This window comes from Pipra filicauda, unplaced genomic scaffold (genome assembly GCF_003945595.2).
Source record: "Pipra filicauda isolate LSUMZ 115617 unplaced genomic scaffold, ASM394559v2 scaffold28_size6257848_pilon, whole genome shotgun sequence".
Lineage (NCBI taxonomy): Eukaryota > Metazoa > Chordata > Aves > Passeriformes > Pipridae > Pipra > Pipra filicauda.
Window position 1 is genome coordinate 2,566,753 of NW_024104409.1, and position 23,986 is coordinate 2,590,738.

General features: G+C 38.1%; 2 protein-coding genes across 2 annotated transcripts in view; one reads left to right on the top strand and one right to left on the bottom strand.

The window, feature by feature from the left end:
* Window positions 1–23,986, bottom strand: part of GTF2F2 (general transcription factor IIF subunit 2) — an 86,526-nt gene that overhangs the window by 50,598 nt on the left and 11,942 nt on the right. Inside the window, exon 5 of the mRNA XM_027720350.2 lies at window positions 20,668–20,706. Within this exon, the coding sequence (XP_027576151.1) occupies window positions 20,668–20,706 (39 nt within the window). The remainder of the gene's footprint in view (window positions 1–20,667; window positions 20,707–23,986) is intronic.
* KCTD4 (potassium channel tetramerization domain containing 4) lies at window positions 6,925–10,695 on the top strand. Its single transcript, XM_027720352.2, has one exon. It carries the CDS (start codon window positions 7,092–7,094, stop codon window positions 7,863–7,865), a length of 774 nt encoding a protein of 257 aa, XP_027576153.1. The 5' UTR covers window positions 6,925–7,091; the 3' UTR covers window positions 7,866–10,695.

Genomic DNA, 23,986 nt, shown 5'->3' on the forward strand with positions numbered 1-23,986 from the left:
ACTAGCTAAGATCAGTGATGAGAAGGGAAAATAAAACATTTTCCCAAGTGTCTTATGCTCTCAGTTGCCCTAAATAGGATGGCAGGAACAAATACACAGTCAGTGCAGCTCCCAACAGGCTGGTCTACGTGACCCCATAGCTTCATCGTTAGCTGCCAACTGCATGCTCACCCTGACGTCCCTGCCCAAATGCCCTGGTGCTAAGTCATAAAGTAATTTCAACTGCTGTCTCAGTGAGACGATCGAGAGATATGCTGGGGAGATGCTGATTCCAGCTTCAAGTCCTGCTGACAATCATTATCAAATGAACAGAATGCGGTAAAAGCATTTAAGGCAATTTTCACAAACAGGCATGAAAGAAATTTACTGAAATTGTGCAGAATATGGTCTGATACGGATTAGATTGTTGGAGTTTTTAGAGAGAGATGGGCTGACTTGGAGATTTTAATGTATCAGTCTTCTATTTGACTGCACTCAACTCCAATTTCCAGCCACTGTGTCTTATTAGACCATTGACTGCTAGGCTGAAGAGCCTGCTAGGAAAGCATTTCTGCCCATCCATGCACTTATGTACTCTTCACCTTTATCAAGCCTAATAAAAATAAATCATGTTTCCTTGAATCTTCCATTATGCCAATTTTTCAGCTTCTTAATCATTCTTATTGGCCTGAAAAAGTTCGGTTCATGAATGTCTCTCCTGAGACGTTGTCTATCACAGCCAGACTTGACAGCATGTGGGACAGGATCTGGTCCTTTACCAACTCCTTCACGTTGTGGGCAGTGCCAAGGAAGAAGGAGATGAATACCTTACTCAGTACGCATGGTTCTCAGGCAGCGGTAAAAAGCAGATGAAAGTACAGTAAGGACAGGCTATGGGCACATGTGCTTCCAGCTCCTCGACTGGTAGAAGATGGGCTGTTGCTTCCCAGCTGTCATGGTTTAAACCCAGTCAGCAACCAAGCCCCACAGACTGAGCATGAGCCTGCTCATTTCTAGCTGAACACCACTAAGTGATAAATTCAATCTAACACATTCCCATCAAATTTGTCATTGTCTCAAACCCTTTAAGCCTCACATTATGCACCAAAAAGGACTGCCATGGTTTAACCCCAGCCAGCAACCAAGCCCCACGCAGCCACTCACTCACTCCCCCCCACCAGCAGGATTAGAGACAGAATCGGAAGGGTAAAAGACAGAAAACTTGTGGGTTGATGTAAAGACAGTTTCATAGGGAAAACAAAAGCTACACATACAAGCAAAGCGAAACAAAAAACTAATTTGCTGCTTCCCACGTGCAGGCAGGTGTTCAGCCATCCCCAAGAGAGCAGGGCTCCATCACACACAACAGTTACTTGGCAAGATAAACACCATCACTCCAAACGTTCCCCCTTTCCTCCTTCTTTCCCACAGTTTACATATATAAGCGTGATGTCATATGGTCTGGAATATCCCCTTGGTCAGTTTGGGTCACCTGTCCTGGCTGTGTCTCCTCCCAGCCTCCCATGCACCCACAACTTCCTTGCCAGTATGGCAGTATGAAGAGCACAAAAGGCCTTGGCTCTGTGTAAGCCCTGCTCAGCAATAAAAAAAACCCCTCTATATTATCGACCTTGTGTTCAGCACAAATCCAAAACACAGCCTCATAACAACCACTGTGAAGAAAGTTAACTCTACCCCAGCCAAAACCAGCACACCAGCATCCAAGTTGGAAGCCCTGGAAGTCCACTCTGCTCACTTAAACTGCTGTGCAGCTTCCCAGCTACGACATGTGTTGGCTGGACATGGAATAGCCCCCTTCTACACTAGACCTAAGCTCTGCTCTTACAGACTAAAGGCATTTTATGGCACCTCTCTTGCATTCAAAAGGTTGCCTCAAAGCTGGTGCCCTTCTCAGACCACCCTTCCCTAGCAGCTATGCAACTAGAGAAGAGGATCACCCAGTCTTCACTTGGCATTCCCTTATTTAGGAATCCAAGGATGCAGAAAAATGACCTTATGCTCAGTTGCCAGTGATGTATTATATATAAATCAGAGCCTCTGCCCTAACTCTCCTGCAAACATATACACTGCAAGCCCTGTCTAGGGTGTATTCCTGGGCATATAAACTTCATATTTGGTGATGTTAAAATACTATCCCAATCAACAATCCAAATGGTTCTGCATCAGCAATATACTACCCTACTGATTACACTCTCATCAGTATAATCTCCAAGATCACCAGTAACTATCTCTTTCTTGATCGCTCACTAAAAAACATCGGACCAAGAACCAAATCACAGGAACATTTGAGTGTTAATTCTCTACTTAACGTTTCCCAGTTTGAAGCCTGCAGACAATTTTTGTATAGCTAAATTACAGAAAAACTAATATGGTATACATTCTAATACAAAATGACAAATGAAACATACTGCAAGATTTAACAGAAAAAACATCATCTGCTTTTCTGAACAAATTCTAACTAAAAAAGAGGGCAAAAAAATTTGTCACCACCCATTTTCTCTCCACCCATATTGATCAGTATTATATTATTCTCCCTTAATTTTTAACTGATTGATTTCCAAGTCAGATGTTTTATTGTTTACTGTATGCAGTACCTTTTCATATTTAAATACCTGTGTCATCCAATTCACCTTTCAAATACTGGCACAGCATTTGCTTTTCCAGTCTTGTAGCACTGCAGTGCTCTAAAATTATTAAAAATATCAACAGCAACCTGAATAGTTTCTTAGAAAGCCCTTTGAAAACTCTTTGATGCCTAAAAGAAAATTCAGGGAGAAAAAACTCCAAGACAATTTAGTTTTGAAGGTGAGATAAGGAAAGGATTTAATTTGTACCTAGGCATAAAGCTACAAGATGTGAGCATGCCTCTCTGCTATAGATGTTACAATTTATAATACTGCCTGTCCAATCCCAGATTTTCCACCCTCGGCTTTTGCCCTGGTCCACCCTCAGTCACGCCTCTTGGGAACTGGGTCTGGGGTCTCTGAGACCCTCTCTTCATCATTCTTCATCTTTTTCAAGGTACAGGGGGCACATAGTCATCTAGTTCTTGACTGTACTCTGTGGTTTAGGCCAAAGTACGAGTGTTCTCTAAACAGAATAGGCCTACCTTGACAAGAGACTAAACATTTGCTAAAGGAATTCAGGGGATATTTGATATGGGGAATTGGGGTAAAAGGGTTGTAGTTACTATGCTAAAGGTAAGGGAATAAGTGCTGCTGCTTCTAAAACCTACTTATAACTACTTATAAAACTTATAAAAATTAGAAAAATAAAAAAAAACAGATGGACCTTAAGCCATCACTTGAATGCAAATTTTTCAGACTTGCTGATTTGAAAATCTTCAATTTTAATTACTATGTATGTTACTACATAACAGCTTCAATGGCTGTTAATCAACATCTGGAGATATAACTGGAATGAGAATATCTATGCTACCAACATCGTGAAACAGGAGCTACTGAATGGTTTAATTGTCCAATGACCTGGCCAATTTTCTGTGTTATGACATTAAATGGCAAGTAAGCTGCCTCAATAACCCAAATGGATTTCATTAACATGGCTTCCTAATACACATCTAAAATTCTCTGTCTTATAGCTGAGTTTTCTCCTCATATCCTTTTGTACTGTAATAAATAAAAGTAGCTGTTTTCTGTAACCCAGGTTATTTTCACTGACAGCAGACTGTCAGTGAGGTTGGTACTCTTTGGATAGGTAAGCTGAAACATTGGTAAAGCACCAACTTTTCTGTAGTGTGCTCTGGACCTGAATTCTCAGTTCCATGGCACGCTCAAGCTTCCAGACCAGGAGGTTCAGGAAGAGGGTGGAAACTGAGCGGGAGTGACCTTATTTTCCAAAAGGAAATTTGTAGGGCAGAATGAGGAGCAGCAGGCTAGCCTCTTCCTCCTTGGTTTTGTTTTTCTATGTAAGTGATAAATACCAGCACTGCATTTTCACTGTCTCCAGGATGGCTTGTCTGACCGAGAAGACACTGAAAAGCTCTGTGGATTGCCCTTTGGTGCAACCCAAAGGGTGACTAACTTGGAAACTGAGTACTACTACAGCCACTCTCCTAAGTGTGTGTAAGGGTGCTTAGTATATTTTCTGGCTTAATATGGAACCAAAACAATATGCTTTCAATTGCTGGATTCCAGCACTATTCCTTACTTGAATGGCCAATCCCAGCATACAGGTGACACTGATAATCTGTGAAGCAGCAGTCATTTCAGGATTGCTAGCTACACACATCGGCAAGTGGGACACTTCAGCTGGATCGGGCAGAAACAGACAGTTCACTCACAGCAAGGGAATGCACCCAGCAACAAGTTACTCTGTCTCAGTACAAGCTGGAAGGAAGAAGATCTGGGATGCATTTAGCATATCTCAGCTGTCACACTGGTACACAACAAAAAAAGACTCTCAAAGCACAAAAATGGTCAAAGTCTCGAACTTGATTGCAAGAAATACTTTCATATCTTTGCCAAAATGAACTTCTGGATGATCTTCCAGTGCATGGACAAAAAGACAGAAAAAAGGAAATCCAGCATAGCTACACCTTCAAAAAATAGTGAGCTATATGAAACTGCCCCACTAAAATTACAGGCACGACAATACCATATGTATCACTGAGTGCACAGGAATAACCATGGCTTTTTTGAAAAGTCTTGTAGTATGGCACAGAAAGTGGAAAATTTTCACCAAGAAATGCCAGGCTTTAATTTTGTATCACAGATGACTGTCAGCTGAAGTGAAATAAAGTTACACGGGTTTGTGGTGATGAAAATTTTACAGCAGCTCTAAATTTTTCAAGTCTCAAAGGTTTAAATGTAAATATTCATGAACTCCACAGAGTATATTTTCCACATCAAATTCATTTTGAATATTTTATCATACAAACTACTGGAACGATTTTGCATGATCTTTCAAAGAATACTAACTCGTTCACCAAAGTGGAAAATTTCAACTGCAAGAGTTAGAACACTGAGAAGATGATGAAAATTTAAGTAAGCAGATACTGTTCTGTAACTTCTGTCTCTTAAAGTGTAGACAGCTTAACTGGCCATGGAAAATTTATTATCTTTTACAAATCCCTGCTCTCCTTGTAAACTCCTGTTCACCTGTGCCAGGACTCTCGTAGTTCAGCTTCAGAGTATTTCAAGTTCACTGTGTAAGATGCAAGCACCACAGAAATCATTCTCTTAGAGTTTAACAGACTATAAGATGCTTTAATACTGTAGCTATGCCCGATCTAAGCCCATTAAGTAAATTTTCCATTACTTGACAATAAACTAAATTTGAATGGATGTCTCCTGTAACAGAAAAAAAAAATCATACTTGAAACTAATTGGCTCTTTCATTTTCTCAATTATTAATTCAATAACCATGAAAGGATTTAATTTTGAAAAAAAATCCAAATGTTTAAAAATTAGAAACTAGTTGAAATTCCTTCAACTGAAGTTATGAACATATCCATCATATCAAAGAGTTAAAAACAAAACCATGACTAATTCCTGATAAATCAAACCTAATGAATAATATCTGCTTAATATATCACATACAGCAGCAGAAAAATTTAGTGTGTAAGTGCTAGAGATACCCTGGCAAGAAAGAAAGAATAGAAAGTAAAAAAAAAGTGCATTTATTTGCGCTAGATTCAGTTATCAATTAATAAAATATGATAGTGATTACCCTGCAGTATCAATAAACAGCCTTAAAGACAGTGGGAGCAGTAGAAATATTTAGAAATAGAGCAGAAGAATTTACATAAGAATAATTGCCTTTCCACTGCTAATCAGGCAAAACAGGACACATCTACCTGTAAAATGAAAAATACATCTTGAAAAAGATGGGACCTCCTCTCCAGATCTAGCCCAAGGTAAGCGTTTGCTTCCACCTGTGCTGGGAAATGCATGCTGTGGCTCCCGTCCGTCTGCTTCCCCAAGGAAAGGCACACAGAGATGTGTGGAGAGCTTTCCCTTTCCTGCTCCAAGCTGCAAATGTTTAAAGGGGAAACCTTTTTTTAAGAGGCAACTGAGAGAGAGGCTTAAAGCACAGGAGGGAAGACAGCCATTCGATTCCGACGATGTTTCGCCTCCCCGCACTCAAGTGTTGCTAAGCTATAATGTTATGTGATGTTCAAAGCTATCTCTAGGCACACTAACCCTTTGTTCCACAGGGCAGCTCAGTTTTTCTATCAAAAAAGAACAAACTGATGCTAGACAGTCTTGATGACTTAAAAGCAATCACAAAGATAAACAGTAAATACCCCCTCCAAAACAGTTTTTGTCTGTGGCACACAGAAAGGCAGTAAGCAAAACCTAATCAGGCTGCAGCTCCTTGTTGGAATATCCTGTGTTGGTGAGGATATTCCCTGTGACTGCAAATGAGAGCTTTCACCAAAAACTTAAAACAGTCAGACCAACGAGCCCTAAGCATCACCTCCAGAGTATCTTCTGCGGAAACATCTCACTGCTGTGCACGTGTCCAACAAATGAGTGTCATGCATGTGCACACATTCCATAGATGACAGCCCCCTTGTACAGACAGGGACACCTTTCCTTTCAGTATTGTCCTGCTGTATGCATCAGATACTATACTCATTACCAAAAAAAAAAAAATGTCAAAAGAGGCCTTGTGAAAATTAAAATCCTTGAAACACAAATGAAGCTATCTGTTTAACACCTTAAGCACTAAATACGATTTGGCTAGCTGATACTACAAATATATCCTCAAGTATTAAAGATAAGGTGTCATTTAGGACAGTAGTATGCATTTCTGTGGATAAGCCCAGAAGCTATGTAAACTTCTTAAGACTTAAAGAAAAGAAGGAGACAAACAGTTGTTATACCCTTCTTCCCTTATACAGTTAAATGCAAATTCTCCTTTACAGTCATATTCCTGCTATCACCCTGCACACACAGCTGATACGCCACCTACTGCAAACCCAAGCTGGCAGTCAGAGCAATGCTAGCAGCATTTCCATTCCAACATCGTTCCGGAGCTGAATAAAGGTGCTTTTTAAAAAGAAGCATCCTCTTTACAAGCTGACAAAAACAAAGCAGGATAGCTGGCTTTTTTTCTCAGCTTCAATAATGGAGAAAAAAGCAAGCAGAAGAGAAAATGAATGCGAAGAAAAAAACAGCAACTCTGAAGGCTCTGAGCAAGACAAGGAATATAAAACGTCTCTGATTACTCTGAATGTTGGTGGTTATCTATATATCACACAAAAACAGACACTAACCAAGTATCCTGATTCGTTTCTGGAAGGGATCATAAACGGAAGAATAATGTGTCCATTTGATGCAGACGGTCATTACTTCATAGACAGAGATGGACTCCTTTTCAGACACATACTCAACTTCCTACGAAATGGAGAACTTCTTCTACCAGAAGGGTTTCGAGAAAATCAACTTTTGGCACAAGAAGCTGAATTTTTCCAGCTTAAGGTACTCTCGGATGCAGTGAAATCAAGGTGGGAGAAGGAACAGCTAGCATCTCGAGAGACTACTTTCCTGGAAATAACTGACAGCCACGACCGTTCACAGGGACTCAGAATCTTTTGTAATGCTCCTGATTTCATTGCAAAAATAAAATCCAGAATTGTACTGGTGTCTAAAAGCAGGCTGGATGGATTTCCGGAAGAGTTTTCAGTATCTTCAAATATTATTCAATTCAAGTACTTCATAAAGTCTGAAAATGGTACACGACTGGTACTGAAGGAGGATAACACCTTTGTCTGCACCTTGGAAACTCTTAAGTTTGAGGCTATAATGACGGCTTTAAAATGTGGATTTAGACTGCTGACCAGTCTGGATTGCTCAAAAGGGTCAATTGTTCACAGTGATGCACTGCATTTTATCAAGTAATCACAAAGGCAAAGGACACAAGCATGCAGCCAGTAAACCTCCTTCAGCTGCAGCCTCCTGGCATCACAAATAATGTATCTAACTAGCCTTGTACCACAGAGCTCAGCTGCTAATCAACTGATGTGAGCTAATGGTATGTAAATCTCATAATGACATCTATCTCTGGCTTACTTAAGCTGAATGAAAATTTTATGTCTGAATTTAATAAAAATTACCTGTTAACATTGTAAACACAGATTGAATGCTTTATGCTCTTTGTAATATGTTTTCCCACTGCTGTCTTTCAAGCAGAGTCTAGCTGAATTTTTATGTACCTGTGTGACTAACATGCATACACCTAACTGCTCTGTTGAACAGCAGTGGCAGTATTTTCACATAATAAATAGGCTTAAAATATGTTTTGCTTATAACAAATTTAAAATGGATTTTAACTGGAATAAATGATTTTGACTGTTCATTAGTGTTTATGCTAATCTATTGTACTGCATTTGCAAAAAACAAGATTGCAAGAGAGTTTAAAATTAATCAACTTGATTTTAAATGATTTCTCAACTCACAACCAAGTTTATACTATGTTATTACACTAATAACAATTGCCAAAAAGATGTAAACCAACAAAATAATGCTGGGGGAGATTCATTCTATTATGGGAAACGAGTTCAATCTGCACAGAATGCTACATTTTCTAATATATATACATATCAAATGGCTAATAAAAATATTTGACATAAAGCTAAATGTAACAGGTTTCCAGTAATGACATCCTACAATGCTATAGTCACTATTTCCTAGCAATCATTTGTGCTCATAAGGACAGGCAATTACCAGAGCCCTTGCTTTGCACAGTGGCTTACTAAATGCAACTAGTACTATCAGTTTTGAATAGACCACCTGCTGGCATTTAAGATTATTCACTCTAAGTAATAGAGTGAATAAACCTTCATTCTCCTCATCTCCACTATTTATCAAATATTTTCATTTATATTTTAAACAAAGTTGTAATAGCTTCTATAGAACAACTGTAACTAATTTAACCACAGGCATTACAAAGCAGTCACTTCACAAAAGCAAACTGAAAAATCATCACAAAAGGCAAAAAAAAAGCTTCACTAAATCTAAGTTTAAGCTTTGTTTGTCATTGAACACAATCATCATTCACAGCTCATATGAACCCAAAATTCAGGTAAAATGCTAATAAAAAAATAAAAAAAAGAATAAAAAATAAAGAAATAAAAAACCCAACCAAGTAGTTCTCCCAAAACATCAATTTTGTAAAGGAAAAAAATACTAAGAATGTCAACAGAACGCAGTACAATCTATAGTAGAAGCGACAACCAAGAAAAACAGCTAACACAAGACAGGCTGAGTTTTGTTTTGGATTTTAGAGGGAAAAAAATCAATCCTTAGTAGTACTGACTACAAATATAAATGCAAGGTCCATTTATCCTTCAACATGAAACTGTTTCACTTGTAACATACAACAAGTGTTGCTAACTAGGTTCCTTGCCAGACATGAACTAAGACGGGGACTCCACAACTCCAGACCAGGCAGCAGTGACTGAACCATATTCCAGTATGATTTTAACAAATGGGAAAATTCAACCTCTCCAGAATACTCCCTCAGAATGAATCCACTGTCTAGAAATGATCAAGTTTTCTAATCTAGTTCCCACAGTACAGACTTACAGTTCATAAAAGATGTGGTTCTCAGTGGAACTTTTCCAAACTCAACTACCTAAAAATCAGATGGCTCTACATTTCAGGTATACAAGCTGAAGAACTGTCCATGTATCCCAAAACTTTTCTGAATTTGTCCAAATGCATTAACTATCTACAAACAAAAGGTATAATATAGTAAAATACTATTCTTTACATATGCTGTCAACGTGCCATCCTTCTCTCCTCCCCCTCCAAGTTCTTTTCTAATTGATATATTAAAAAAAAAATCCTCATTAACCACTAATCTTGTGCTTATAAGAATCTGTAGAACTTCTGTGAAAATAAACGTGAAAGCTCCCCTAAAGGAAATCCAAAATCCTGCTGATCTTCTAGGACAAGATCAAGAAACACCATCACACAGAACGATTACAAGAAAAGGCCTTTGTAGACACAATTCTCTACATGAGCAAGAAAAAGTGACATGACAGTCTAAAAAAGCTCCATAACGAATCTACAAGTTTTAAAGCAGCACACTCTCAGTGCTGTCAAATACACAGCCTGCATCAGCACGAAGTGGAGGAGGTTGTTGCTCCTAGGATGTCAAATCATCCATTTTCACTTAAATGCTTGTGGTTATAACCTTCGTTTGTAATGGATCTTTGACTGACATTTAAAACGTCATTACAGTTGAAAAGAAAAACAGCCCAAATCAATTTTGATTTCAAACAATTAATATATGTTAATTAAAATATGTTGTGGTTGTTCACCTTTCAGTTGGGCTCTTAGGATGCCAAACATCAAGGAATCAATCCTTAGCACTTTATATCAGAAAGCAGGACCTGTACTTTATCAGAGCATGATTTCACTCATGAAAAACCAGTAGAGAATTTGATAGGTCTGCATTTGTTGTAGAAAATACTTTTTGAATGAAAGTTATTCATAAACTGGTAATCACAGGTAAAATGCAAACCATCTGACACATCTTCTAAGAATATTCTATACAATAGTCTATCATAAAAGATTTACAGAAAGCCTTTATTTGTCAGGTTTCCAGTTCAGAGTATCTACTGCCCTCTTAACCTGTGAAAGAGAACTTGAAACCCTTTTTTTTAAGTGAAAAATGTACAGCTCTAATCATTAGTAAAAATAAACACCTGTGTTGTTTGGTTGGTTTGTTGCCTTTTTTTTTAAATTCAATGACTCATTACGTTACACACTTTTAACTTGTTTTTTTATATTTCTGTGTAAATAACACTGACATCTATGGCATACATGTGAAGTCACCTGCTGTAACACTAACTCCAGTGTTGTCGTCATTTCTCCAAGTGTTAGGGCTTGAAATTTTTACACACCATCTCTGATCAGAGGCACCTCACTCAGTTCTTTGAATTACACAGCAGAAAGGAACATAGAGTAAAAAATTCGTTCTTTTCCCTGTTCACATTGAACAAATCCACAAGTATATTGAATATATCAGCTGCCATATCAGCTACAGACACTTCAAAGTACTTATAAACTTGAGTAATTTTTCAAACTAGGGTGGAGGCGTGTCTTGCTTTGAATAAAATGATCACATAAAATCTCCATACTGTGAATAATGTTTCCTTTTTACTCCATAAAGATGTTAAATAAAACTTAAATATATTTTGCATATGTTGTGTCAGTCCGGTGGATACTTGTGTTCCACCATAGTAGGGTGTGCCAGAAAAGGTACCCAGTTATACCTCAGCTATCTCTTCAGTCTTTTCTTTAAGGCTGGAAATTTCAAATTCAATAACTACCATGACAATAGGAAAGCTGCAAAATCAAGTGCTTAAGTCAGAAATACCAACAGTTGTTCTAACAACATCCTTTAGGACACAATGTGCATGCAAAGTATTTCCATTTCTCTTTCTGTCATTAAGACTTGGATCACTATGAACTTACCAGAACTCTCCTGCAAGTATCAGGAACGAATGACAATTATCAAAATTTATCCAATGATCTTCAACTGTTTGGCTATGAGTAAAAAGGAACTTCCACCCCTCTCCCCAAGGAAGCACTTAACCTGCTCCCAGGCTTGGTCAGCTCCACTTGCCTCCTGTCCATTTTCTTGGGTGAGAAAAGGGGCCACCAAGCAGAAAGGACAGAGGTAGCTGAAGGTAGGACCCCCCCTCAAAAAAAAGAATATCCTTGCCCCTATGAATTCCTTGAATGACTGCTCATGGAAAAATATTAATAGTTGCCAAATTGACCAAAATACTGACACTTGGATGCCCATCTTTCCCCACTGGTAGAGGAGAAGCCAAGGGCTCCTTATCACACTTGACAGTACACTGGCATACGTACCAACTGCATGGATTTCTATATGAGGACAAAACTATGAGGCTGCACTACACCAGACTAAGGTCTGTTTAGCCCAGTGTCCCCTGGTCATTGTGAACTGTTTCTAACCCCTGAGCCTTTCCATCTCCGGGCAGAAATCCCCATTTTTGATCCTTTGACCCTCATATCTTCCCCCTTGTTCTCTCCTCCCATCATACAACGACTTTTCATTTTTCTTTCACCAGGCCATTCCTAGGGATGCCTAGGAAAGAATATAAAACCAGAAAAAACATATATTATGTCCCCTCGAAGTTTTGGTTTCTAGGGGGAGCCTTGATGCTGCGAAATACACAGGCTGCACAAAGTCCAATTGCAGCTCCAACTCTGTACCTCCAGTTCTAGCTCACCCACTGGCCAAAGTTTCACAGCACCATAATTGCACTACTGACATTTTCAAACACTCATGTCTTATTTCTTTTACTATTTGTACCTATTACAACTGTTTAAGTGACAATTAGTCTCTTCTTTTCTACAGTGGGTAATGCCCCTCTAGATCATAAACGGAAAAAAAATTACATCATCATTTGCAGCAATCAGTGGTATTATTATTTTCACTTTTAAAAGCATTGCAAGGTTTCCATTCAGTAAGATGAGAACAGCTTGAGAAAATTATCTTCCTTCTCCACTCCCCATTAGTATACAAGCAGAATAATGGCAGGCAATAAATAATACAATTTAATAAGAGTAGTAGAGCATCTTATCTATTTTGGGTAGAAGGGTCATGTTGCCCTTACTCTGTTGATTCAAGAATCAGGATCGGGGATGAAGAGGACATGTTAACTTGGGTATATAACACAATAAATATTATCTTCCTAGGCTAGATCATCTTTGCTAAATAACTATTACATAATCCTAATTTTGTCTCCTGCCCTGCAACACAGGGCAGATTCATAGGAAAGTGACTACTAGTTAAAAACCTGAAGGAATTTTTATACGAAGAGAGAGGCTTGCATAAACCACTGGGTTGAAACAAAATCAATAAATGAGACACAAGAAATTTAGGATCAGAAAAAATAACATTATGGGGTTTATTTACTTTTGAAATAGACACTAACTCCTATGCAGTGGTATATCACAGAGAACATTGTCTCAAAACACTGCCTCTGCAAATCATCATCATTCACAACAAAATGCCAGAAAACAAGCAGTGTGGCAAGGACTGGGGAAGCTAGGAGGAAGATGTATGATGATACCTGAGGAATGTGGATGAGCAAGCACTCAGAAAAAGAAACTGCAGTTGCCTTTCTTTCTGCAAGAAATTGTGTAATATTCTGTAGAACTAAACAGTTGATTGCTTTCCCTAAAAACGTGTATAGTAGGAGTATCACACACAGCTAATGCAACAGTCTCCCAAGAAGCTGTTTCTACTGGCGCTGGTAACAGTTGAACATCATTGCCATTACCATTTAACCCCATGTTTGTTCATTTTAAGCTTCAGAAAAGAATACTGCTTTGCCAGTCCAGAAACAAAACTGTTCACAAAGCTGGTACAACAAATATAGGCTGTAAACAGCATCTACTCATGTAAAACACTATTATGACACAATGATATGCAAGTTCAACATGTTAAGATTTCAAAACCAAGTAGTTAGAAGATGACTGTTATAAATTGAGTCATTCTGAATGTCTGTAAACTTCTCCTGGTAATGCTAAAAATTACAACAATATTGGCTTGTTTGTTTGCAAATTTTGCCAATGGTATGACTTTGGGGGACATAACCTTGGTTTACAGAGAGTTCAGGAAAGCCATCATCCTTGTGGTCATTAAAGGGGCATTCCACTAGTTCCACCCCAAGCATTATTTCAATTATGTGAAAAGCTAGATCTCCATGCTTTTCCAGGATACATCTTTTTTTTTTGCCTTTGCCACTACCCCACCCCAAGCTTTCAGCAGCAGCTTCGTCCCAGGCATGGAAAGCCTAGACAAAAGGCAGCATAAGACTTTCTTGCTCACATCTCCTGAAGAGAGATTTGCCATTGTGTGTAGGGGGGTGGCACTTCACCTGTTGCAGAAGAACAACAAGGAGATGAGAATTCTAATTTAAAAACCCAAGGCTGCTTGCTGGGGAAACACCCCAGAAAGATGAGGTCCAAGGGACTTGCTAGAGGTCTGATGATCAGGGAAGTTTGCAGTGCTGGACTCCCTGAGCTGTGAGGATGGGTAGAGAGCAGTGCAATGAGAGAGCCTACAATACCTGAGCACTATTAGATGAAAAGGAAGGGAACTGGTGTTACCTGAGGGTCTTGGGTTTATGCAGAAGGCAGATGCCCACACAGTACAACACTGAGGTTGTACAAGTAAGGTCTAATAATCCTGGAATTAACAAAGTAATAACGGGGAAAAAAAGTTTTTAAAAAATTCTCTTTTGACTTTTCATATATCAGGTTTCAAAGAGGCAATTTTCTGTATTGTAGCAGAAGTCAGAGGAATTAACTCTTAAAACTTTGTTAATAGAAAACTTTGAGCTACAAATCTACTGCTGCAGCTCCACAGAAAGCTGCTTGTTAGCTCCTAGGGGGTTCTTGATTTTGTACCATAGGGAACAGATGAAGTGAAAAAAAAAGAGCAGGTCAGAGAAGGGTACAGACTTTCTCAATCAGGAAGAAAAAAAATAAGCACACAAACTAGCAATGAACAGGCTAAGCATCAGAAAATGTAAACAGAACAAACAACTGTTAACAGCAAACCCAGTCATTTATTGCCTCTCTACTACTTAAAGAAAGCCTTTGGCAAGTATTAGGGATAAAGCAGTACATTTTCTCAGTGCTGAAACTGGTAATCTCAGAGGAGACAAATTAAAGGTCCTGCCAGGCAGGTTGATAAGAGTCAGCTGAACAGAGAAAAACGTGCTCTCAAGTTAGGAGTCTTATCAATACTAATGTTATCTAAGGCCTGCAGCATTGCCAGGTCTTGTGGTATTTCCAACACATTTCCAACACATTTTCTAAAATGAACTGCAATAAAGTTCTTTCCCAACATGAAGAAATGTAACATGTAGGCTATTTTATGCCTTCTAATATGAAGTCCACCTCCATAACTTTTCTGCCATGCAGAGATTATGATTTCTAGGTTTGCCAACACAGTACAGGGCAAGACAACCTGCATGAGCAAGACAATGTGCTGTAGCACAGCTACACACTGTTCCTGTTCCTGTATCACCACTGATATTGGCAAGATACTGGGGCTGAAAAAGCCTTGTAAGCTCAGGAAGAGCACCAAACGAGCTCTGACAGACTGTGTCCAGACTGAAACATACAGAAAGCTCAGCTTCTACTGCACTACAGCCTACAGTGTTCTTGTAGCTGCAGTCAGCAAAGGCAGAAATAAATTACTCTTAGAAGAGCTGTTCTTGCCTTTGCCTTCATTGCCTTCCCCCAGAAAAGCTACTTGCATGGCTAAAAAGAAGAAAGAACTATCCCTGCTGGAACTTCTGTAACAACAGAACAGAACTAGGGGGAAGGCGGGCAGGGACAGGACAGGAGAATAAGAGCCTGAGAGTAAGAGAACTGTATCAGACTAAACGTCTGCTGCTTTGCTCAACATCATGACTCCAGCAGCACAGCAGTCACAACTGAATATCCACAAAGAAGTGCAGCCGTGTATGATTCACCTACTGGGTATGTATTTCAGTGTCCACCTGGCTTTTGTGGCTCGGGGTCTATTAAATCCAATGTCTTCTCAATCTTAGTACGATTTGGTGGACTTTAATTGACAAGAAGCTCAAGGTAACCCAGCAATGTGCACTCGCAGCCCAGAAAGCCAACCGTATCCTGAGCTGCATCAAAAGAGGGGTGATGAGCAGGTCGATGGAGGTAATTCTGCCCCTCTCCACTCCCTTGAAACCCCAGATGGAATACTACTTCCAGCCCTGGTGGCCCCACCATAAGAAGGACATAGATCTGTTGGAGCAAGTCCAGAGAAGGGCCATTAAAATGATTAGAGAGCTGCAGCCCTCTTCTATGAAGATAGGCTGAAGGAGATGTGGTTGTTCAGCCTGGAGAAGAGAAGGCTCCAGGGAGACCTTAGAGCAGCCTTCGAGTACCTAAAGGAGGCTACAACAGAACTGGAGAGGGACTTTTTGTAAGGGCATGTAGTGACAGGACAAGAGGCAAAGGCTTTAAACAGAAAGAGGGCAGATTTATATATATTAGGAAGAAATTCTTTACTGCCAGGGTGATGACACATTGGGACAGGTTGCCCAGAGGAGTTGTGAATGCCACATCCCTGGAAGTGTTCCCCACCAGGTTGCACAGAGCTTTGAGCAACCTTGACTAGTGGAAGGTGTCCCTGCCCCTGACAGGGGAGTTGGAACTTGATGATCTTTAAGGTTCCTTCCAACTCAAACCATTCTAACATTCTAGATCTTCTTTCACACATCTTTTTGGTCTCCTCTAAGGTTGTGTACACCTTTAGCAAATACCACCTTCACGTCCACATCTTCTGTCAAGGAATTCAATTGCTCACTTACATTCTGCATGCAGAACCACCTCATTTTATTTACTTTGAAACTGCCTCCTGCTAGGAGACAACTGCTACTCGCCAGTCTTGTTTCTCTGCTCCTTTGATCCATCATTCAAGGCTCTAATTTGCAATACTGCAAAGGTCTGAACCCATCCAATGTGATCATGCTGGTAGGTGGGTGAACTGCAGTAATCAGCAAAATCCCTCACAGAAGACAAACACAATTCGTGAAGTCACAGTCTGCAATGCCAGGCATGGCTGACATTCCTGGGATTTCTCAAGAGCCAGAAGTGAAAACCAAGAACTCTGATACGAGCCAAAAGCACACTTCGGCTTAGTTCAGTACTTCAACAAGCTCGACTTGGACATCACTGAAGGACAGAACAGCATTGTGGGATTAACTCCCACTGTTTTGTATCAGGTTCTGTTCTCAGGATGGCGACTGTATGACAACAAATACATCAGTTCGCTCAGACAAGCATAAATGTTGGAATATTCATTTTGTATACTGAAACAAATACCCAGACCCTAAGGACACCAAGGATATTTATGCAAATTCTTATAAAATTTAACTTCAGTTAGTGCTGACCTAAATTAAATCCATATCCTTTTTGCTGTTGTACTAGTACACCTTCCCTGTTCCTCCACAACATTTATTATAACCAGCATAATATACCTTAAAGCAGAAATTGTTGCTTCTTTGTGTTTCAACAGCTACAAATGGAGTCTCACTGATTACAACTCCTGGAAAAGTACCGAAAACCTTGTATTTTAAGTTTTGTTGTATTTACCTGCCAACAAAATCAGTCATATTTCCAAGACAAAAACAGTTCCTGTGGCTTGAAAATGGCAGAATCCATATTTAAGTTATCTTCAACACTGAGTTTCAAGCTAGTATTTAAATTAAGAATTACTGTTTTACTCCTCTTGACAATCATTCTTCATTTAGAGTTTCGCTTTTGAAGTATTATTAATGTATTTTAACTGATTGAAAGAGGATAAACTCAAATGTACATTGAGCAGCTTTATATAGCCCCACATTATAACATAAGAACTCTGTGCCTTTAACAAACAATTGCTGATTTTATCACATGAAGTTTAGTGTGTTCTATCATAGTGCTTACACTGAATTTCAAATATCCCAACACATGTATAAACAACACATGAATCCTTTTTTTTTATTACAACATCAAAAAATTAAGTAAGTGTGATCTACAGACAATTCACATGTATATTTTTGTCTGCAGTCAAACAAGTACATTCACAATTGGTAAAATTGTGAATAAAAATAAGTCATTATAAATATATAGGTTATTATAAATAAGTTCATACTATACTGTCTGTCTACATGCTCAAAGCTTAGGCAACACTATATACTCAGTTCCTGCACATGCAACTTCCACTTAACACACTTCCACAAGGACAGCACTTCTTTACATTTGCTGTTACATGAGAATGCATGCCTTTACTGTATCATTCCTAACAGACCATACAGGCTCAGAGCAGCAGTTTTTGTTTTTTTTTATTGGGGGGAGGGAGCAGGTCACACTTTATATTGGCACAAATGCTTGGTTTTCACAGCTTCTGTCACCACTGACAGCACTTACAGGTAGGTGCAAGCAAGCCATAAACAAACAAGAGCTACATACATATATTTGGATTTAAAATCACTTGCTTATCATCATATGTGATCAAGCAAAGTGTGTGTAGCTTGCTATATTCCTTTCACATTTAACATAAACCAGCCCTCAGGCACTAAACAACACTGCTTGAATCACCAAGCACTGTTTCAGGCACTAAACAACACTGCTTGAATCACCAAGCACTGTTTATCACAAGCACTAAACAAATAGGATTTCTGTGTGGAAAAGTGATCTAAAATGATAATATGCAAAAGGAGTTCAAAATTAGTTTAAGTAAACTTGTTACACATACATCTTGATTCTTGCATATTTTGACTGTAACCATGGCATCATTTGAGATATTATGGATACTAAAATTTACATGGGCTCAATCAAGAGGAACACTTCACAGAGGGAAAATCCATGAGATCCTATTAAATAATACACTGTCACCCCCAGCTCTGTTTCTCTCTGAACTGTGAATCATTAAAGGCTGGAAGAAGCTGGAACAGATTGCCCAGAGAGGTGGTAATATGTCTCATCAGTGGAAACATTTAAGGTCAGGCTGGACAGGGATCTGAGCAACCTGATTCAGTCGAAGATGACCCTGCTCACTGCAGGGGGTTGGACTAGGTGGGCTTTACATTGCCTGTCTCCAAATGTTTATGAAGTAGAGCAGTAACACTGGTACTATCTTGCCTTTTATAAGTGGTTTACAACCATCCCATTAATAAATGTGATTTAAAATATCATACATAATACTAATGATTTATGACATAAGTTTAACAATGTAAAAATGTGACGAAATTTTTTTAAGGATATAAATCAAACAATTTCTGAATGTTATTTATCTCGTTTACCGCCTTCACTTTCTAGCTACAAATAAACCTCACACAGTTGTATTACAGTAATACCCAAAAGTTTTGTTTCTAAAATATTAAATATATGTATCATATTATATTAATTTATCCTATAATTTATTGTTGTCTTTTATTTATGTAATTATTTATTATATACCATATATAAATTTAATGTTTATGTTAATATTTATATACATGTAATATATAACATAAACACCAATAAATTATATATGTAGTATATAATAAAATGCTACATAAATACATGAAAGACATCATCTTCGCCTCAGAAGTACTTGTTGTAGGCCAGGATAGAGTGGATTACCAGAAAAACAGAGTACTCAATTATCTGAATTACTCGAGAGCTAGTTTGGTAAAGGTCATCTGAGTTCCACAACAATTCTGAGGAAAAAAGTGAATAAGCAAATAATCACAACTGACGGTTAAGAATCCTTTACACGCCCCAGGGTAACCCACTACCATCACTAAGAAACTGAATCCACAGCCAGCTTGATTCCATCAAACGGGTTTAGCACTCATCTTGTCAGCATATTTAAACAGCCTACAGCACACAGTAATTCATTCTTCTGGCTGAAGCAAAAAAACCCAAAACTAAACATGTGGCCACCTTACATAATATTCACAGAACAAGGAAGAGGCACCACGAGTAAAGAGCAGACAATTCAATAATTCAAAACCAAACCCAAACAGAATAAATAAACCAGAAAACCCAAGCAAAACCAAGGGTGCATTCCTAAAACTATAAAACAACCAAATGTAAGTATCAAAATTCTGATTCATTTTAGCAGTTAAACTTTCAATAGCTATTTTACCTGAGTCATTACATAGCAGTGAGTCTGTTTCCAAGTGGTATAAAGTACTAATTTTTAGAAAGTATCCCTTCATAACCTTAAAACCACACAACAATTAACACAGAATCAGACTGAACAGCTTTTACCAAGTAATTGAGAAAAATTGCAAGCTATAAAAAACACCTCGGATTCAGTACAAGTCTAAAGCCTTTAACATTTCTAACACTAGTCTTTTGACATGCTTGAGCCAGTGTAATAAAAGGCATCTCAATTTTACAAAGAATTCCCTACAACAGAAAACAAAACTCAAACCCTACTTCTAGCCAGACACAAAGTATACACTTGTGATAACATTTGATCCTGAAATACCATTCAAAAAAGTCAAATATTGGAAAAAGCAGATATCTCCATGTTAAAGTGTCCAAAATAGTACATTCAAGAAGAGAATTTGAACACCCTTTAGCACTAATCTTACGTTTAGGAATTGCTTTTAAGAAAGGTAGGGGTGTGAAATTCTTCCCACCCATCTCCTATCTGTGCAATTAGCACTTTCGAGTGCCATCCCACTCCCAATACTATTTAATATGTGTGCATCAGAGATAAAACCTAGTCTTTATGGACTGCTTTTATGACTGCTTAGTTTATGCAATTGAAATAGAATAACAAAACATCTGGAAGTTTGCTACAAACTTTCCAATCAAAAAGAAAGAATTCAAAGTAAAAAATACATACAATGAACCTAAGTAAAAGAGCTCAGAAATAAATAAAACAATCCAAAGAACACTTCTAAACCTCTCCCTTCTCATTTTATTCCCCTTCGTTTAAATAAAAAATGTTAATAATTTAAGCTTTTGGTCACAGCAGATAACCACTTTATCAAGTTATTTTTCAATTTTATGGTATCCACCAGATACTACAAAAAAGACTTTTTTTTTTTTTATCTACCATCTTTTTTTTAAAGTAAAACTGAAAAGCTGCAGTGATAAGTAATTTTTTAAGTGTTTCAAAGAAAGTGTCCATACTCACCAGCACTGCCACTTTCTGATTTTTCTTCTGATTGGCTTTCTGGAAAAAAAAATAAACAAAAAAGGAATAAATGTTTCTGTGTTGTTTATTCAAAATTACATCTGAAAAGTGGGTTGCAAAGCAAAGAATGATAAATTACGACAAAATCACAATCACTGGACTTGATTAATATTTACAAATTTACTTTCTGAAGAATAATTTGCCACTAGGAGCAACAAAAGAAGTCCTTTAGTGCCCAAATTCAAAATGAGAGAAATGAAAGAACTCTATTACACCTCTGACTGAGGTCTGCAAGAATGAAGCTACATATTTATGCAAAATTAGTAGTAAGATTATGCTTAAGCAAAGTACATTATTAATCTATCTCACTGGTCAGCCTAGATAAAACAAATATAATTTTTGTATATTAAAAAAATAATCAAGGTTTTGCAAAAGAATGCTCTTAATAGGCACTAGGTAGATTTTTGAACTTGATCAACCTCTTCTCTACTCTTTTTACAGACCACGCAAAAATTTATTTCTTCAACCTTTCTCCTTTCTGGTTGTTTGTTGTCTTAGTTTAAAAAGACACAAATGTTTGCTAAGGAGGGCGGGTTAGGAAGAAACAAGAAACCAAACTCCTCCAAGTTATTCTAACTTTGAAATTAAGAGGCTTCAGGTGAAAGGTGTGGAAAAGGAAAATAACAGCTCTTTATTAACATATATATAACAAATCCAAATAAGCAACAGTGGTGCAACCAAAACTTTCAAAACAAGTCCTGCTTTCCCAGGTGGTGGCCTCTGTGGCTCCCTGTGAGATTCAGGGGCTGTCTGCGGGCTGTTCCCGGCAGCTCAACAACTGCTCACAGCCACAGGAGCAACGGCGGCGCCACGGCAAAAAATGAAGGGGGGGTTCTCTTTTCAAACCTATAACATTTGTCCTCAAATGGTACCATATTATAGCCCATTTTATCTGTTTGTCACGTATTTGTACTTGTCAAGTACACCAAATACACATAATCTGAAACATCACCTCTTCCACAGAGCAGAGAATCTTAAGTATGTACGAAGGAGAAACAGACACAGTGCTGCAGAGCGACTTGCCGAAATATTATCGCTCAGGTGAATGGCAGGGACAGATTCAGAAACAGTTTTCTGCACGAAATTCCAATCCCACATTTCAAGAAACGGCAGACAGTAGATGTATTTTGGTGAACTGAGTTCTAACACTTACACAGTCCTATGAAATTAAACCCCTACATAAATTTGTCAAGCTTATATTTGACTGTTCCTCCTATATCTCTCCTTTTTACACATCTTCTAAGGCAGAGGATATAAAGAACATTTTCACCTACCCAAAATACAGCTAAAACCAGTAAAATATACTTGTCTTTGGCTTTCAACTCAAACAAGTCACAGACAAAACTGAATTACTGCTCTAACTCAAAGACTAATTTTTTAGTTCAGTTAGGTTGATCATTTCTGCCACTTACAGGCTGAGTATTAACAGAATTGAAAACAAGAAATATTTTTAAAAAATCTTTTTCTTGCCACTGATTCTTGCTGGCTTTCAAGGCTGATGTCCCTCTTTTCTCACTGAGATTGCTGACAGCCTGAAGATTAATGCAAATCTAAAAACCAGTCTCCCACCAATCTTTCTTTCTTTATACCAGGTGGCTGTCGTTGGTCTCAGCAACTGAAGGCATCTGCTTTTTCAATCAGAAACCATCACTATATAGTCTCCTCCGAGCTATGAGCCTTCATAAAGTGAGTAAAGATTCCTGATAACTTTCAGATATACATGCCTGTTTGCAGAAAACCCTGCATTTTCTTGTTAACACTATTTTTGGTGTGTATTTAGCACAATTACATCATAATGTTACTACCCAACCAATACCCTAACTCAATTGTAACTTAATTAAGGAAACATTCAGTACACGAGATGCAAAGAGGTTAATGAAGAACATACGAACACACCAAGATATGAACACCTGTCTGGACTGAGATGTGAGATGCAGCTGGGTTAAAAGCTGTTTCATTTCTAACTCTGTTTCAACGGAAGATCAGTCACCTAGCCAAAACTACAGCCAAAGACATCACACTTAAACATTGCTAATAGCACCTCTGATTCAAATAACAATAAATGTATATTATGTCTACAGGGGGAGTGTACTTGTCACAGATAAAGGTCAATAGGTTGGGGTAGGTTAGTTGGGTTTTTTTGTCGTTGCTGGGGGTTTTTTTGCTGTTGTTGTGGTGACAGGGTGTTGGGATATTGTTTTTTACATGCACATCCGTGAAACTGAAAAAAACAAAGATATTTTAAGTCAATAAAGCAGGTAGAAAGACTATTCTCATCACAGTGAGCTCGTTCTAACATACCATATAATTTGTGTGTCATATCCTCAATTGTTTAAATTTGTGTAGGAATTAACAGTCTGTAGTTTTAATAACAGAAATGAAAATAAGATTAGCTTATCCCTGCCAGCCAGCTGAGCCTCCTTTACAGTAATTTTTTAATCATCCAACATGCATATAAAGTAATTAAATAAATATAATTTCCATTTTTTTTGCCATGGAGAAGGGTATGATGTAAGCAGTTGCAATTGTTTTCTAAATGGACTTTTTGACACAATAATACACACAAAATTTTGAACCATCAAAATGATGTCTGTAATTAGACTAGCTTGAGTCACACATTCTGCTCTTCTGATCACAGGTTTCATCTTTATGATCCTCAAAAATATTTGGAAATTTGCATAAATGCCAGAGATCTGAAAGGCTGCTGTTATTTCTATTTCTTTTGATCGTGAGGCTGCTGATAGGTTTTCTGTTTCTGCTAACAGTCCACAAAAGACTAAACTACACAACGGAACAAAGAAGCATTAAGTAAGATCCCAAAGTGTTTTGCAGACTGGAATATGTGGTTAAGTGACAGCCTGAACAGAGACAATTGGGAAGTACCGTTATAGTAGACAGGTAAACATCAAAACCCCTCAGCAGGCTGTGCTAAGATGGTGAAACAGTGAGGGTGTTTATTTCCAAGTAACAGTTTGATGAGGAACTTCAGAATTCAAACATTTATCTAACAAGAGTGGAAGTAGTATTACAAGGCATCAAGATCCTGAGCTCTATGTATTTTACTGAAAATAATTAAGTGTAATTAAAGAAGTAGCTGCTTGAATGAAAGATTTTCTCTTCACATTACTTTAATAGCTGGATATATCCGATATGTAAAAATACATATATACAAAATACAGAATAAAAACCTCTGAATATTCATTTTCACTGAACACAATTGCGCATTGTACATTATACAGCAGGTGTGATTCATGTACAA